The sequence below is a fragment of the Oncorhynchus masou genome, chromosome 6 (genome assembly GCF_036934945.1).
Source record: "Oncorhynchus masou masou isolate Uvic2021 chromosome 6, UVic_Omas_1.1, whole genome shotgun sequence".
Taxonomy (NCBI): Eukaryota; Metazoa; Chordata; class Actinopteri; order Salmoniformes; family Salmonidae; genus Oncorhynchus; species Oncorhynchus masou.
The window spans coordinates 39,846,244-39,865,045 of record NC_088217.1 but is presented as its reverse complement, the minus strand read 5'-3'; the positions used below and the strand labels follow the sequence as shown (position 1 = coordinate 39,865,045).

General features: G+C 43.6%; 1 protein-coding gene across 1 annotated transcript in view; it reads right to left on the bottom strand.

The window, feature by feature from the left end:
• LOC135542050 (plexin-A2-like) overlaps positions 1-18,802 on the bottom strand; it is a 59,304-nt gene that overhangs the window by 17,449 nt on the left and 23,053 nt on the right. The window contains exons 4-10 of the mRNA XM_064968659.1: positions 15,393-15,527; positions 10,114-10,214; positions 4,266-4,389; positions 3,964-4,117; positions 3,686-3,782; positions 754-868; positions 384-584 (exon numbers count right to left, since the gene is read on the bottom strand). Coding sequence (XP_064824731.1) covers positions 384-584; positions 754-868; positions 3,686-3,782; positions 3,964-4,117; positions 4,266-4,389; positions 10,114-10,214; positions 15,393-15,527 — 927 coding nt within the window. The remainder of the gene's footprint in view (positions 1-383; positions 585-753; positions 869-3,685; positions 3,783-3,963; positions 4,118-4,265; positions 4,390-10,113; positions 10,215-15,392; positions 15,528-18,802) is intronic.

The window sequence follows — 18,802 nt, the reverse complement described above, 5'->3', positions numbered from 1 at the left end:
CATGTTGTCTGTGTAGCCCTGTCTGCCACTCTTCCTCACTCAACTATCTGAGAAGTTGGTCTCCACTGAAACTTGAGTCTCAAGGGAACCTATTATGTCCCTATTACAAGGACCTAGATGTATGTTTGAATGACACGGACATGTTAGGTTTCAGACATAATTTAGATGTCTGTTTTAGTCCTTCCACTGCAGACAACCTACTTCTTATTTTATTGAGACACCGCATGACAGATCATTTCAGTGGGATGAGATCAGATTCAGATTACGCTCAGAGACTACCTCAGATGTAATTCACTACACTAGAGATAATGGTCCTGGATAATGCACAGCCAGGTTGAGGCTGGTCCCGGCGGGAGTGTTAGAGAGGGTCACACAGTGCGTACCGAGCTGTTCTGACACTGCACACTGGAGCTGTTAAAGCGCAGGGCGGTGACGCGGTGGTTGTTTCCCTGGACGTGGAGCACACACTCGTAACCCCGCTGGCCAGACTGGGGTTGGGGAAGGTTCCGGGCCCTCAAGGTGATGGGTCTCACCTCCCCTGCTGGGATCAGGATCTCTCCAGAGTGCAGCAGCTGGGGGCAGTCCTGTAGAACGTACGCCAGGAGTCAAAGGTCAGACATCAAAAAGCTTCTATCAAGGTCCATTCAATTATAAAGATAGATTCAACACTGGTTAATGTAAACATGTGTTAATGTGTATTATAGAGACAAAATTGTTAATCTAGTGTTTGTTAATCCATAGCCATGTCACTACCTCTGAGGCATTGACCCGGCCCTCCTGAAAGGAGCAGCTGGAGGGGTTGTGAGTACACAGGTTGCGGTATTTACACCAGTGGCAGCGGAAGGTACTGTTCACACAGGACAGACACCTGCAGGGCAAAGACAGAGGGAAGGACAGATGGACACGTTACAGACATCATATGACCAACCAGCCAACAGACATCCAAATGCTTCCAGACTCTGTGGCCAAACACACGATCTTAGTATGTCTCTAATGATCCATCCAAGATGCAGTGCATGAAGAGAGCATAGTTAGTTTCCTCAACATTGTACCACTAGCGCATAATGTTAATACAGCAGTGTTTCAGAAAGGCCACGAGCAACAGTAAGTCAGTATGTTCTGTAACAGCTCTGTATTAATAGAACTGGCCTGCCAGGCCGTTTCAAACACAGGATAATTAATCACGGAGGCTGATGTGATGCTGCTGTGCTGTGTGAGGCAAAAAAGGGAGGGGAGAGAAGGGGGAGGCTGTTTAGACTGACACATTAATCACACTATAGACCAGAGAGGGTCGCTAGCTGCTAATGGACACCTCATTCTGATGAATTGGATGTGATGAGGCTTTGTACTGCATTTATATTATAGTAATATGTTAAAGTTGACCTGAATGTACCTGCCAGAGAGCTACACTACTTCACCAAAAGTATGTGGACACCTGCTCATTGAACATCTCATTCCAAAATCATGGGCATCAATTTGGAGTTGGTCCCTCCTTTGGTGGTATAAAGACCTCCACTCTTCTGGGAAGGCTTTCCACTAGATGTTGGAACATTGCTGCGGGGACTTGCTTCCATTCAGCCACAAGAGCATTAGTGAGGTCGGGCACTGATGTTGGGTGATTAAGCCTGGCTCTCAGTTGGCATTCCAATTAATTCCAAATGTCTTCGATGGAGTTGAGGTCAGGGCTCTATGCAGGGCAGCCAAGTTCTTCCACACCGATCTCGACAAACTGATTCTGTATGGACCTCCCTTTGTGCACAGGGTCATTGTCATGCTGAAACAGGATAGCACCTTCGCCAAACTGTTGCCACAAAGTTGGGAGCACAGAGTCCTCTAGAATATCAGTGTACGCTGTAGTGTTAATATTTCCATTCACTGGAACTAAGGCCCCTGCCCAAACAATGAAAAACAGCCCCAGATCATTATTCCTCCTCGCACTATGCATTGAAGCAGGTAGCATTCCCCTGGCATCCGCCAAACCCAGATTAGTCTGTCGGACTGCCAGATGGTGAAGTGTGATTCATCACTCCTGAGAACGAATTGTCACTGCTCCAGAGTCCAATGGTGGCGAGCTTTACACCGCTCCAGCCGACGCTTGACATTTTGCATGGTGATCTTAGGCTTCTGTGCGGATGCTCGGGCATGGAAACCCATTTAATGAAGCACCCGACGAACAGTTCTTGTACTGACGTTGCTTCCAGAGGAAGTTTGGGACTCAGTAGTGAGTGTTGTAACCAAGGACAGATGCCTCTGCACTCAGTGGTTCCGTTCTGTGAGCTTGTGTGGCCTACTACTTCGCGGCTGAGCCGTTGTTGCTCCTAGATGTTTCCACTTCACATTAACAGCACACAGTTGATTGGGGCAACTCTAGCAGGGCAGAAATTTGGCAGACTGACTTGTTGGAAAGGTGGCATCCTATGACGATACCACGTTGAAAGCCACTGAGCTCTTCATTAAGGCCATCCTACTGTCAATGTTTGTCTATGGAGATTGCATGGCTGTGTGCTCGATTTGATACACCTGTCAGCAACGGGTGTGGCTGACATTGCCGAATCTACTCATTTGAAGGGATGTCCATATACTTTTGTATATATACTACTGTTCAAAAGTTTGGAGTCACTTAGAAATTGTAGCTGGAAATGGCTGATTTTGTATGGAATAACTACATAGGCGTCCAGAGGCCCATTATCAGCAATCATCACTCCTGTGTTCCAATGGCAAGTTATGTTAGTTAATCCAAGATTGTCATTTTAAAAGGCTAATTGATCATTAGAAAACCCTTTTGCAATTATGTTAGCACAGCTGAAAACTATTGTCCTGATTAAATAAGCAATAAAACTGGCATTCTTTCGACTAGTTGAGTATCTGGAGCATCAGCATTTGTGGGTTTGATTACAGGCTCAAAATGGCCAGGAACAAAGAACTTTCTTCTGAAACTCACCAGTCTATTCTTGTTCTGAGAAATGAAGGCTATTCCATGCAAGACATTGTCAAGAAACTGAAGATCTCGTACAATGATGTGTACTACTCCCTTCACAGAACAGCGCAAACTGGCTCTAACCAGAATAGAAAGAGGAGTGGGGATGCTATTTAATGACGCTGCCAGGGTCCTCCCACTCCTCTTTCTATTCTGGTTAGATCCAGTTTTTTTCCACAAATAAGCTTCAAGAAAACTTAAAGCTGATTTACCTAACTCAGTAGAGACCAAAGGAATTTCCATAGTTAGCCATCCCTAAGACCGGGTGTGGTAACTAGTATGTCTAAAGTTTAGTTATGATGGTAGGTACAGTGGGACTTTTTGTAAAATAGCTTTATAAATGATAACGTAGCAATGTATCGACCTACATGACATCAAAGAGGACCAACCAACTTTCTGGTAGCGAATTCAGTGATGAGTACTAAAATTGTCACCTGTAATAAAGCGCAGTGCGCTATGATCAACTGCATAATCTAGTTGATGATCCCTGATGTACACTGTTCCTCAGGGAACCATTCTAGAAACACTAAGAAGAACCAAATAAGCTAACAATGCGGGGTTGACTGCCTAAGGTTGACCTGAATTTAGAGGTTACCTACCTGCCTGTACTTAAGTGGGGTTGCATACATCAATGCCCTTAATGAGGTTGTACTCTACTATCTATTGAATGGATCAGATCATGTGTGCGCCGGTGGGTGTTGTACTCACGTGTGATGCATGCTGCAGTTATAGAACTTGACCTCTGTACTGCCCAGCATTTGACCTGTCTCCTTAGAGTTCAGACGCAGCTCCACACTCAACCAGTCTGATAGATGGGGGGGGGGGGGGATACATCTGATTTTGAGTATATTTATGGATTTCCAGGTTTTTGGTTATTTAGTGCTTAACTTTATTCAGGCTGTTGGTCCTCTGAAAGAGAGGTCACATCTGTATCACTGAGGAACACAGAGAAATAGGTTCTATACTGGAGCTATATCTTTTCTCACCTTGTCCTTCAGGTATGTGTGGGATCTCCTTGCCAGACGGGGACAGACACATGACTCTGTTGCCGTTGACATGACCCTCCATCTCCGCCTGCTCTCCAAAGGCACAGCTGATCCCAGCTGAGAGGTCAGGCACGTTGCTCACCTCCAATAGGAGCTATAGCAGAGGAGGAGAGAGGGATAACTGGTTTGGAACTGTCTGGTCTGTCATGAAAAACTCAGGAGCACGTCACCACCATCAACTCAAAACATGTAAGAATCAGTTTGATCAGAAGTAAAGAACGAATGGTTAAGATTTGACTCACGGGAACACTGTGTGCTGACACGGCGATGCTGTCAGGGTGAGCGATAACATTCACACAACGTTCGATATCAGTGGCGAACCGGAAAGGCTCCTCTGCTCTCTGACACCGGTCTCTTCTGGCACACCTATGGATGGGAACCAGGACATTTTTCAAAATGTTAAGGGACATCTTAACAACATTGCTGCAATGTCAAAGCAATTGAGGTCAACTAAGGAAAGTGAGCCCAAATCAGTGTGATTGGATTGTTCTGGATTGTTGTAAGATGGGATAAATTGTGTTTTATGTTGGGGTTATATAATCAGTCTCTTTAAATGAGAAATTGTGATAGCTTGGGACGTGGAGATTTAGAAAATGCACACAAACACAAAGCAAAAGCATTTAAGACATTGAGAGGATCTCAAGGTTGCATCTCTCAGCGATCACGCTTCCTCTTGACGAGGATTTGACAATAGAGCGTGTCTCTCTTTTACATTTGTAAATGCCCACTGCGGGATGAGACGGTGCTTAATGAACTCTCAGATGTTGTCGAGGGTGACATCTCATGAGAGCTTTCAAAGCGCACAGAGACCTCAACTGTAATTACAAGACAATGAAGGCAGAATGGATGGTTGTTGTTCCTACCGTCTCCTTGATACAGCCTGTACCCACAGGGAGAATAGACACTAACTTCTTGGCCTCTCATTAATTGAAGTGCCTCTGGACAGCCATTTCATCCCAGACGCCCTTTCATTCCCTTTTATCTCATCTCCCCCTCCATGTCATGTCTGATAGAGCTGTTTGTTCTCCTGTCCTAGCCCCTTAGACATTAACCCACCACACACACTCTTCTGTAGGTCACATGGGCTTTACCTCCACATGCTTTGGGTGGGCATATACAGTGATTGCATGTTGCATTTTCTAACTCCCTGTTTTACTCTTGAGAGACAAGTTGAGTATTTAATTCAGGCAGTATAAGCTATATAGTGAATAGCAGCTCATGGAAGTAGCATGCATACAGGTATAATACTGGGACTTGGAGTGGAAACTGCACTAAAGTAAACAAATGACGAATAAAGTACCAAAACAAAAATATAAATGCAACATTTTACGGAGTTATAGAGTGTATAAGGAAATCAGTCAATTGAAATAAATAAATGAGGGCCTAATATGGATTTCACATGTGTGGGATTAAAGATACCTTAAAAATATATATATAAGGGCGTGGATCAGAAAACCATTCAGTATCTAGTGTGACCACCAAATGCCTCATGCAGCGCGACACATCTCCTTCGCATAGAGTTGATCAGGCTATTGATTGTGGCCTGTGGAATGTTGTCCCACTCCTCTTCAATGGCTGTGGGAAGTTGCTGGATATTGGCAGGAACTGGAACATGCTGTCGTACACATCAATCCAGAGGATAACAAACATGCTCAATGGGTGACATGTCTGGTGAATATGCAGGCCATGGAAGAACTGGGACATCTGTGAAGAGCACAGTTCTACAGCGTGCCAGTGGCCATCGAAGGTGGGCATTTGGCCACTGAAGTCGGTTATGATACCGAACTGCAGTCAGTCAGGTCAAGACTCTGGTGAGGACGATGAACATGCAGATGAGCTTCCCTGAGCTCATCAGCTTCTCTCAATCAATCCCTATCCCAGTCTACTGTTCCCACATGCTTCAAAAGGGCCACCATTGTTCCTGTAACTGAGCTAAATGACTATCGCCACGTAGCACTCACTTCCGTCATCATGAAGTGCTTTGAGAGACTCGTCAAGGATCTTATCACCTCCACCCTACGTGACACCCTAGACCGTCTCCAATTTGCTTACCGCTCCAATTGGTCCACAGATGACGCAATCGCAATCCCACTGCACACTGCCCTAACCCATCTGGGCAAGAGGAATACTTATGTAAGAATGCTGTTCATCGATTACAGCTCAGCATTTAACACCATTGCACCCTCCAAACTCGTCATTAAGCTCAAGACCCTGGGTCTCGACCCCGCCCTGTGCAACTGGGTCCTGGACTTTCTGACGGGCCGCCCCCAGGTAGTGAGGGTAGGAAACAAGATCTCCAATCCGCTGATCCTCAACACTGGGGCCCCACAAGGGTGCGTTCTCAGCCCTCTCCTGTACTCCCTGTTCACCCATGACTGCGTGGTCATGCGCGCCTCCAACTCAATCATCAAGTTTGCAGACGACACTACAGTGGTAGGCTTGATTACTAACAACGACGAGACGGCCTACAGGGAGGAGGTGAGGGCCCTTTGAGTGTGGTGTCAGGAAAATAACCTCACACTCAACGTCAACAAAACAAAGGAGATGATCGTGGACTTCAGGAAACAGCAGAGGGAGCACCCGCTATCCACATTGACGGGACAGTAGTGGAGAAGGTGGAAAGTTTTAAGTTACTCGGCGTAGACCTAAAACCCTCACGAACATTTACAGATACACAATCGAGAGCATCCTGCTGAGCTGTATCACCGCCTGGTACGGCAACTGCCCTCAACCACAAGGCTCTCCAGAGGGTAGTGTGATCTGTACAACGCATCACCGGGGGAAAACTGCCTGCCCTCCAGGACACCTACAGCACCCGATGTCACAGAAAGGCCAAAAAGATCCTCAAAGACATCAACCACCCAAGCCAATGCCTGTTCAACCCGCTATCATCCAGAAGGCGAGGTCAGTACAGGTGCATCGAAGCTGGGACCGAGAGACTGAAAAACAGCTTCTATCTCAAGGCCATCACTGTTAAACAGCCATCACTAACATTGAGTGGCTGCTGCCAACATACTTACTCAAATCTCTAGCCACTTTATTAATTAAAAATTGGATGTAATAAATGTATCACTAGTCAATTTAAACAATGCCACTTTATATAATGTTTACATACCCTACATTACTCATCTCATATGTATATACTGTACTCTATACCATCTACTGCATCTTCCCTGTGCCGCATGCCATCGCTCATCCATATGTTTAAATGTACAGTGGGGCAAAAAAGTATTTAGTCAGCCACCAATTGTGCAAGTTCTCCCACTTAAAAAGATGAGAGGCCTGTAATTTTCATCAAAGGTACATTTCAACTATGACAGACAAAATGAGAAGAAAAAAATCCAGAAAATCACATTGTAGGATTTTTAATGAATTTATTTGCAAATTATGGTGAAAAATAAGTATTTGGTCACCTACAAACAAGCAAGATTTCTGGCTCTCACAGACCTGTAACTTGTTCTTTAAGAGGCTCCTCTGTCCTCCACTCGTTACCTTTATTAGTGGCACCTGTTTGAACTTGTTATCAGTATAAAAGACACCTGTCCACAACCTCAAACAGTCACACTCCAAACTCCACTATGGCCAAGACCAAAGAGCTGTCAAAGGACACCAGAAACACATTTGTAGACCTGTACCAGGCTGGGAAGACTGAATCTGCAATTGGTAAGCAGTTTGGTTTGAAGAAATCGACTGTGGGAGCAATTATTAGGAGATGGAAGACATACAAGACCAATGATAATCTCCCTCGATCTGGGGCTCCACGCATGATCTCACTCCGTGGTGTCAAAATGATCACAAGAACGGTGAGCAAAAATCCCAGAACCACACGGGGGGACCTAGTGAATGATCTGCAGAGAGCTGGGACCAAAGTAACAAAGCCTATCATCAGTAACACACTACGCTGCCAGGGACTCAAATCCTGCAGTGCCAGACGTGTCCCCCTGCTTAAGCCAGTACATGTCCAGGCCTGTCTGAAGTTTGCTAGAGAGCATTTGGATGATCCAGAAGAAGATTGGGAGAATGTCATATGGTCAGATGAAACCAAAATATAACTTTTTGGTAAAAACTCAACTCGTCGTGTTTGGAGGACAAAGAATGCTGAGTTGCATCCAAAGAACACCATACCTACTGTGAAGCATGGGGGTGGAAACATCATGCTTTGTGGCTGTTTTTCTGCAAAGGGACCAGGATGACTGATCCGTGTAAAGGAAAGAATGAATGGGGCCATGTATCATGAGATTTTGAGTGAAAACCTCCTTCCATCAGCAAGGGCATTGAAGATGAAATGTGGCTGGGTCTTTCCGCATGACAATGATCAAGGTCCTGGAGTGGCCTAGCCAGTCTCCAGATCTCAACCCCATAGAAAATCGTTGGAGTTGAAAGTCTGTGTTGCCAAGCAACAGCCCCAAAACATCACTGCTCTAGAGGAGATCTGCATGGAGGAATGGGCCAAAACACCAGCAACAGTGTGTGAAAACCTTGTGAAGACTTACAGAAATCATTTTACCTCTGTCACTGCCAACAATGGGTATATAACAAAGTATTGAGATAAACTTTTGTTATTGACCAAATACTTATTTTCCACCATAATTTGCAAATAAATTCATTAAAAATCCTACAATGTGATTTTCTGAATTTTTTTTCTCTCATTTTGTCTGTCATAGTTGAAGTGTACCTATGATGAAAATTACAGGCATCTCTCATCTTTTTAATTGGGAGAACTTGCACAATTGGTGGCTGACTAAATACTTTTTTGCCCCACTGTACATATTCTTATTCATCCCTTCACATTTGTGTGTATAAGGTAGTTGTTGTGAAATTGTTAGATTACTTATTAGATATTACTGCATGGTTGGAACTAGAAACACAAGCATTTCGCTACACTTGCATTAACATCTGCTAACCATGTGTATGTGACCAATAAAATTTTATTTTATTTAACAGTTTCTGACAGTTTGTGCAGAATTTCTTCGGTTATGCAAACCAACAATTTCATCAGCTGTCCGGGTGGCTGGTCTCAGACGATTCCACAGGTGAAGAAGCCAGATGTGGATGTCCTGGGCTGGCATGGTTACACGTGGTCTGCGAATTTGAGGCAGGTTGGGCGTACTGCCAAATGCTCTAAAACTAAGTTGGAGGTGGCTTATGGTAGAGAAATGAACATTCAATTCTCTGGCAACAGCTCTGGTGGACATTCCTGCAGTCAGCATGCACATTGCACGCTCCCTCAAAACTTGAGACATCTGTGGCATTGTGTTGTGTGACAAAACTGCACATTTTAGAGTGGCCTTTTATTGTCCCCAGGTGCACCTGTGTAATAATCATGCTGTTTAATCAGCGTATTGATATGCCACACCTGTCAGGTGGAAAAATGATCTTAAGCAAATGACAGGGATGCAATCAAATTTGTGCACAACATTTTTGAGAAATTAGCTTTTTGTGCATGTGGACAATTTCTGGGATCTTTTATTTTAGCTCATGACACATGGGCCCGAGATTTTACATGTTGCATTTATATTTTTGTTCAGTATAATTAGGATAAATCTATTCTGTGTTTTGCTAGTCAAGTAGGATGATAAGAGTACACTCCAAGAGCTGCAATTTAGATAATGATGATCGTAGAGATTGCTTAAATGCAAATGCAATATAATACTGCGTATTAAATCCTTTCTGAGGTCTGTTTCAGTAAATTTTCAGAAACACTGCATGGATTTTAATCTTCTGAATCCCTTCTGGTCTGTCCTGTTCTATTACGTAAGCGAACATGCCGGTCAGACAATTAAGATGTAAGCCCAGTCTCTCAAAGACCAAACTGTTATAGAGTCTGCAGCAGCCCAGTGGGTTACCCTGTCTACTCCCTGTAATCCTTCTGTACTCTGTCCCCATTGTCTCATTCTGTCCCCCAATACCAGCAGTGACAGTTTGTCTGTCTGTATCTGTGTGCTCAATAGCATCATTTTCTATTCAAGGGATTCTATAAACTCTTACTCCTTTTTTTCCATCTAAATTCCAGCTGTTGGTAAGTTATGTGATTGGTGTGTTAAACCATGGCCATTGTGCCATTTAAGAATAGTGTGGTAGTGGACTTACATGTTCTGCAAGACACACCAGCCACAATGAGGATCCTGAGAGCTCAGACACTCTCCGCAGGTCCCGTATTGCTCACATGCCTCCACTGGGACCTTGGTCACCTACAACACAACAGAGGAAGGCTTAGATGCAGCACAGAGGCCATGGGGGCTACAGCATTCACATACACATAGATATGAGTAGCATATGATTTAGAATAAGTGTAAAACATATTGCTCTATATAATTGCTTCATTACTTTTTTAGCTGGTTAATTGTGTGTGGTATGTGATAAATGTCATGTATCCATTGAAATAGTGTATTTTCTGTTGGCTTGACCAATGACACACGGTTTACATTATCTAAGGAAATTGAGAAAAGACTGGTAGTCCATGAAATCAGATTGATTCAGCTGATTGATTGTGGGTGTGTTCAACAGAGGAAGTGGCTCTGGCAAACAGGCTGAGAAAGGAGTAAAGCCACAGCAAAGATAAGCCTGATCTACATGGGTGAGCTCACAGCCTAGATCAGCCTACACACACACACACACACACACACACACACACACACACACACACACACACACACACACACACACACACACACACACACACACACACACACACACACACACACACACACACCTCCTCTCTGTGTGGACGCCTGGCAAAGCATACGCTCCCATTAGTCGCTGTGACAGACGTTGCTGTTGAGTGGGCAGCGCCAGCAGCCAGTGCATACACAAACAGGTTGAAGCTCTTTGCTATTTTATACTTTGCTATTATTCTCCCCTTTGACGGACAACGCAAGCAATTTATTGTTGTAAGCAGTCACAAATGAAGAGTGAATTATGGATTAGAACGTCTCTCCTGCACTTGATAGCGTAAGTGGGTTCTCTCCCAGGTCTGTGTTAGCAAAACTGATTATCTGCCTCTTCCCGCAAAATCCGTGTTTATTTTTTTAAGTGTTCAGAACACAGTGCATTCCATTAGGAAAATTATTTTAGAAGGGATGGACGGGCAAATCTGATGCAGGAGGAGTAATCGACTAAACCAACCCAACTCAGATCAGCCTCTTCTAAACTAGCTGAGAATGGGAAGGAGCAGACAGACAGAGCCTTGGTGTCACTGTGCCAACAGCGTGCCTCTGGTGCTGCGCGCCTCTGGTGCTCAGATGATGGGAGTTTATTTGTCCATCGGATTTTACCTGAGCATAAAGGCATAGCTGTGAATCACAATGAGATGACATTGACAGCAGGATTTTTTTAGGACCACATTCTCCTACAAATGTACAGCCCTAGAAAATCTATAGAAATGTAACTCAAATTAATTTTCACATTGAAATCATTGGCAGTCACTTGATGAATACTTCAGATTGTTATCTTTCTTCAACTGACCCTATCCATCAACCATCAGCTTATTATGTGAGTAGTCGATCTGCTGGGAGGACAGACAGAGGTTGCTCTCCTCCCTGACCTGTTGTGTTCACAGCTGCTGACCCCTTGACAGGGATAACAAAAGGTTCAAGGACGGGTCAGGACAGAAGCCAGGACAGAGACTTAACCCTTCCTGTCCAAATAACTCACATAAAGTCCAACCAAACCACGCTCAACAAAATGCCCAGATACGAAGTATTTCCTCCTCTGCCTTTGTTCCTTGGCGAGACGGGTCATGGCTGCCTTTATAACAGGGCTCTCCGACCCTGTTCCTGGAGAGCTACCCTCCTGTTGATTTCGCTCCAACCCCAGTAACTAACCTGATTCAGCTAATCAGCCAGCTAATTATTAGAATCAGGTGCGCTAGATTGGGTTGGTGCAAAATCCTATAGGACATTAGCACCCCGGGAACAGGGTTGGAGAGCCCTGCTCTATAAGCACTACAGGCAGCCTATACTGTTTATGTACGATGTGTAGCCTGTATGATTATGTTACATTTCACCCGGGTTATAGCTATTGCCTTCAGGTTAATTATACTGACTAAAATGGGAATAAGAGGGGAATTCATTATCTAATGTGTCCTAAACAATGGTACTCTCAGAAATGGAGTTTGTGAAGCAGCAGATGTGAAACTTTTAGCAATTATTTCACAGTACTTGCAGAGAGATTGCCTTGTAGGCAATGCAGGTTGTATTCTCTCTGAGTAAACGTCTCAGTAAATAACTGTAATAACACTTGTTATGGACCAGCTTTAAACCTCTGACCCCATGCTACATCAGACCATTACAATTCAATGAAGAGTGTGTATGTTTGGACAATTTTTTTACCTTGGCAAGTCAGGTAAACAAATTCTTATTTTCAATGACGGCCTATTTTCAATGACAGTGGGTTAACTGCCTGTTCAGGGGCAGAATGACAGATTTGTACCTTGTCAGCTTGGGGGTTTGACCTTGCAACCTTCTGGTTACTGGTTCAACGCTCTAACCACTAGGCTAACCTGCCACCCCAATACTTCTCAAGGTAAAGCAGGGATAGATAGATGTTTCAACAAATAATCAACCTGAGGACATCAAACAGATCCACTATTATAAAGCTGCTTGGAAGGATAAAAAAAGTACATTCTTAGACTACTTACACACACACACACACACACACACACACACACACACACACACACACACACACACACACACACACACACACACACACACACACACACTCTGTTCCTCTCCACTCTGCATCATCATGCTCGGCAGGAGACAGAGAGGCTCATTGTTATTCTGCGAGGGTCGCCTGATCGCAGCCAAATCTGTTTGTGCCTCGCTCCTCATTTCACATCATTTCTCTATTGTTTGGCTCAGAGAAATCCCCAAATCCCCATACTCTGGGATCGGCTGGGAAAGCAGGAAATCTGAGAGAGCAGCCCAGCAAGCCCCTCTCCTCCTGGAATTCCTCTGTAAAGCTCTAGGAAGGTCTGATTGGAATAAGAGAAAGGGAGGAAGGCTTTACTCCTTTCCTGGTCCCTAGGGGCCAAAAGCCACAAGCAGACTGTATGATTCCAATATTAGGAGAGAGCGAGTGCATGGCCATGGGCTGGTTTGGTTGGTTACATGCATCCATGTTCTCATACTACAGTCCGAATGGGAAGAGTATCTCCTTGAACAACCAGGGCTCGTCAATAAGTGATGTCCTGTCTCTTCCAGTCTATCACACTCTAGGAAGTGCTTCCTTCATTTGTATCAAGACACACTTATGTACAATGCCTGTGCCCGTTTCTCCCTCATTTCTCACAGACAACCTCATTTATTCCTTCACTTAATGTTTAGAGATTATTTCTAGACACATTAAACTAATTTATGCCGCCTGTGTTGTTCAAACGCCCTCTGCCTCTTTGTCCATCAGTTTAGTTTAAAAAATATATTCCAACAGTTGGGAGACAAGTGAGTGTAGCAGTGATAGCAGGCCTTTTGGCCGTCCTGAAATCTAATCCCATTACACAACGCCATGTGACTGTGCCAGAAAAATCACTTGATGGGAGTTGAAAGTGATTACCACTGTTCCCTCTTATCTCCAAAGAGTCCAGAGGATATCTGCCAACAACAACTGCTCTGCTAGCTGCTGTGATGCTGGCCCAACTGGAGAACACCAAAAAAACATCCCCAAAACCAATGAAATGTCTGGTTTTCAATGTGATGTGTGTAGCATGTAGATTAGAAGATACATCGAAGGCAAGTCATTTCTTTGGGATGTGTGTAGATGAATGGACTTGTAATGGTTTTCTGTGGGATGTGTGTAGTATGAGATACATGTTAGTCTAGTGGTTTCTATGGGATGTGTGTAGTATGAGATACATGTTAGTCAGTGCACATGGGTGAGTAATTAGAGCATCTGTCATTCTGTCTGAACATGCCCTGCATATCTTACACACAACCCAACATGGAGTGTACGTATAATATAATATAATCAGAGAATAATTAAAAATGTACAATAGTATCACAATGTATGAAGGAGAGCACAAGATCAAATATTTCAAATCAAATTCATCTTTACTATTTTCAATTCTCGTAATTCTCATAAGTATGTGGACACCCGCTCATTGAACGTCATCTCAAAACCATGGGCATTAATATTGAGTTGGTCTCCCCTTTGCTGCTATAACAGCCACCACTCTTCTGGGAAGGTTTTCCACTTGAACATTGCTGCGGGGACTTGCATTAGTGAGGTTGGGCCCTGACGTTGGGTGATTAGGCCTGGCTCTCAGTCGGCATTCCAATTCACCCCAAAGGTGTTTGATGGGGTTGAGGTCATGACTCTGTGCAGACTAGTCAAGTACCTCCACACCGATCATGACAAACCATTTCTGTATGGACCTGCTTTTCTGCACGGGGGCATTGTCATGCTGAAACAGGAAAGGGCCTTCCCCAAACTGTTGCCGCAAAGTTGGGAGCACAGAATTGTCTAGAATGTCAGTGTATGCTGAAGCGTTAAGATTTACCTTCACTGGAACAAAGGGGCCTAGCCCAAACCATGAAAAACATCCTCAGACCATTATTCCTCTTCCACCAAACTTTACAGATGGCACTATGCATTCAGGCAGATAGTGTTCTCCTGGCATTCGCCAAACCCAGATTGGTCTGTCAGACTGACAGATGGTGAAGCGGGATTCATCACTCTAGAGAAGGCATTTCCACTGCTCCAGAGTCAAATGGCTGTGAGCTTTACACCACTCCAGCCGACGCTTGTTCTTGTGCTGACGTTACTTCCAGAAGCAGTTTGGAAATTGTGAGTGTTGCAACCGAGGACAGACAATGTTTACACACTACACGCTTCAGCACTCAGCAGTCCTGTTCTGTGAGCTTGTGTGGCCTGCCACTTTGGGGCTGAGCCGTTGTTGCTCCTAGACATTTTCCCTTCACAATAACAGCACTTACAGTTTACCGGGGAAGCTCTAGCAGGGCAGAAATTTGACGAACATACTTGTTGGAAAGGTGGCATCCTATAATAGTGCCATGTTGAAAGTCACTGAACTCTTCAGTAAGTCCATTCAACTGCCAGTGTTTGTCTATGGAGATTACATGGCTGTATGCTTGATTTTATACACCTGTCAGCAATGGGTGTGGCTGAAATAGTCGAATCCACTAATTTGAAGGGTGTCCACATACTTTTGTATATATAGTGTATATTATACACATTACCCTGAGCCATAATAATGTTTGTTAATCATCAATTTCTTCAAATTTAATATTTTTCTTTGCATCACAACTTTGAACTCATACAGTACGTACATCATTCTGTTCACAGTTAAAGGGTCTTGTTAACCTATAAACATTTGCTTTTGATACAGCAGGAAATGGGAGATTCCTCACCAGACTGTCAGACATGACGTAGAGAAAGTTGCGGTCCAGAGTGAAGGCCATGTCTCGGAGGATAGGACTGCCATCTGTCATCACGGTCAGGGTCTCATACTGCCCCCCGCCCTCAGGAGGCCCATCCACTCGGATCTGAAGGAGAGAAAGACAGACATGGGTCTGGTTAATTACATCTGTATGCTTGAATATGAAATAAAGGGATGGTTTTGACCAAACATACCTATGGATTACTGTGGTTTTAGCTTGGCTTTGTAATGCTGTCCCTACTCCAGGATTAGTTAATGATGTTACTGGTGGTGGCATTTTTCTGGCTTGTTTTCAAGTAAACCAGACTCTAAAGATTTGACTTTGGCATGACTTTCAAACCAACATCTTTTTGGAGCTCATTAAAAGCATGCAGGCGGATAGGCTTCTACTTCCAAACAGAGAATTGAATTCCCTTCCCCTACCCCCTTCTGTCCACAGGCCACATTTTCATCAATACACAGAAAACACTGCCCTCATTAGTAGGCTGTATCAGACATCTGAATTGCTCCATACATCACAGTACATTATTATCACATCTACCCTGAGTCTTGACAGACAAAATTAATAAACCTTCAAGTTCAACACCCAAGAGAAAATATCCTCATTAGATGTACAATCTAAAATTTAATGGCTGCTAAGAAATCAGGCACAAAAATATAATTCAATGTACGTTTTTAGATAAAGACAATAATCCTCTAAATACAGTATAAGAGAAGCCCATAATAAACAACATATCCTCCATTCTAGTTATCTGGACACTACAAATCTCCAGCACCAAGCTCAGGTTGGACTGCAGCAAATCTCCCTGCGTGCCAGGCCAGTACACACAGTCACTGGCAGACTCACAATGCTCTCTCAATAGACACAGCAGCAATCAATACAAACGGATTGCATGATTGGATCCCCTGGGCTCCAAAACTGCACCAATCAATCAACCCTTCCACCTTCCAGTCAGAAGTTTTCTCCTGCAAGCTGGGCTCCCCACCAAAAACAAAGGGGAGTACAGAGAAAAACATCTCTTGGGCTGAGATGGGAGAATCCTACAGGACAATCCCTCTGGGACAAACAGACCAACGCCTGGCAAGCAGCCCCACAGTCAGGGGATTCTCTCAGCAGGATCACCAGAGGATCACGGTGTCCACTTTGCTCCGTTTCTCATTTAACCAGCTCTGTCCACCATTGATTTGTCACGTTCAACCTCCTAACCAGTCACTCAATAGAAAGTTGTTCTCTTTAACTTCTCGTCTATTTAGTGGATCCCTGCCCCCCTTCACTGTCTTCCCCTTCACCCTCGGACTCTCTTACCACAATCCCACACAAAGCGGAGTCGGCTTCCATTCCATTTCCCACACTCCATATTTCATAAATAGAAACCAAAGCTTGTATGCGTTCCCTTAGCAAAATGTTATCGTAAATAAATCCTAAATTGTCCATAGAGATATTTAGCAGGGCATTAGGAGGTTGACCAGGGGCCACCATGGTGGACAGGGTCCAATTCATGAGCTCAGATGAAATGTTGACCTTTTGACCAGCCCAGAGTTTGATTTCAATCCATTTATACATGGGTTTATAATCTAAAACAGGTTTGTCAGGGGCTCTGGCCCTGTGGAACTACAACATGTCTTCAATCTGTCTTTAAGCCCACAGTCCGTAATGAGAGAAGGAGTTTTTCACTGGTTCTATAATGAGCCGTTTATGACCATATATTATACATTTGATAAGGCCTTTAGTTATGGCTTAGTTATCCTCACCATTGTGGTCTGAAAATACTGGCTCATGGGCCACATCAGACTTTCAAGTCACAATATGCTGGTTTGTGAAGTGATTAGTAATTCCTATTAGAATCCAGCCAGAGGGAGGAAATCCAACAATTGGAATATTGTATCACCCACAACCTGCATTCAGAATGACTGCTATGGTGAAGGATTTAAAAACAATCTAAACTGGAATAACCATCTCAGTAACAGGTGCGATCAATCAATGCCCTTACAGATTGGATTAGTTTAGAAACATTTTATTTATTTATCTTTGTATAGTATAAGATCAACAAATCAATCAATGTGCATGCAGAAACAAAGGTATTGAAACAAACTATTCTAAGAATCAACTTTCAACAAAGCATGATGGCAAATATGATAATGAGGCCCCTCCCACATTTTTTTCACTCAGAGAAATAGTTTAGTTTACCTGGCACTGTTTCCAAATACTAACTTTTTAGCATTTGTGGCACAAATCCCATTCAAGTCATGGCACCGATGTTAGCATTTTTCAAGAATCATGTAAAGCTCACCAAAGTCAGTTATAGTCACTAAAATGTTAGCATTTGGAAAGAGCGCCAGCTACTGCCAGGGAAACTAAACGAAATCATAGATTAATGTCATACCTAGTCCATAGACTGTTTACAGGGTAAGGAAACCAATGTGTCATTTTCTAATTTGGGTGAGCTATCCCTTTAAATGTCCAAACTCACCTATAAGAGGAAATGCTTTTCACTCCTGAATCATATTTATACCTACAATGGTGTGTTTTCCTTCCTGATACTGATGGAGGAAATGAATCTTAACCCCCTTAGAGACCAACATTGGATACAAACAAGAAAGTCAAATAACCCAAATAACTATTGGAATTTCATATGATCCCACGTAAATCTTAGTTATGAAAACAACCTGTCGCCCCCCCCCCCCCCCAGCTCTATTGGCATGGTTTGCTGCTTTTTTCAGCTTATTTTCATTGGTTGTTGGTCTGTGCTTCCATCCTTAAAACAAAAGACACAAAACCTAAGGCTAAGATGTCATTAAAAAAATTGCCTAATTGGGTAGTTTGAAAGTTGCAAGACAGCTACCCCGAGTCACATCTTTCTAATTTCTCCTCCCTTAACAATTGATTATGAGATTATTATGATCAATGAATCAATTTAAAAGGGTTCTAGAAGAGGTACACATTTATGTACATAAATGTTCCTGTAGCTTTCCATTTCCCTGGAGGTTTGTGTCAAAGGTGATCAGCTCACCGTACATGTCGTTGGCCTGCCATTCCCACTAAATGTGACCAGATGTGACTAGCATGGGCAAAGTGTGTTTAGTGTATCCTAACATATGGATAATAGACTGGGAGCAATCTCTTCAGCTAGCCTATACGTTTTAGTCTAGTATCCAGTGTCCCTTATTCCTTTGCCAGATACAGTATGGTAGTAGGGACACTAGCAACAAAAATTCATGACATTTTCCAAGCATCTCTTTCTAACTGACTGAAAATACAGTGACATAAAGCCAGTACGTCTGGTAACCTTCAGGGTTGAACGGCTGTGTGTTTTGGCAAATTCTAGCTGACAGACTGGAGTGGACATTGATTAACCCGTATCCATCATGACTTTGGCTGAA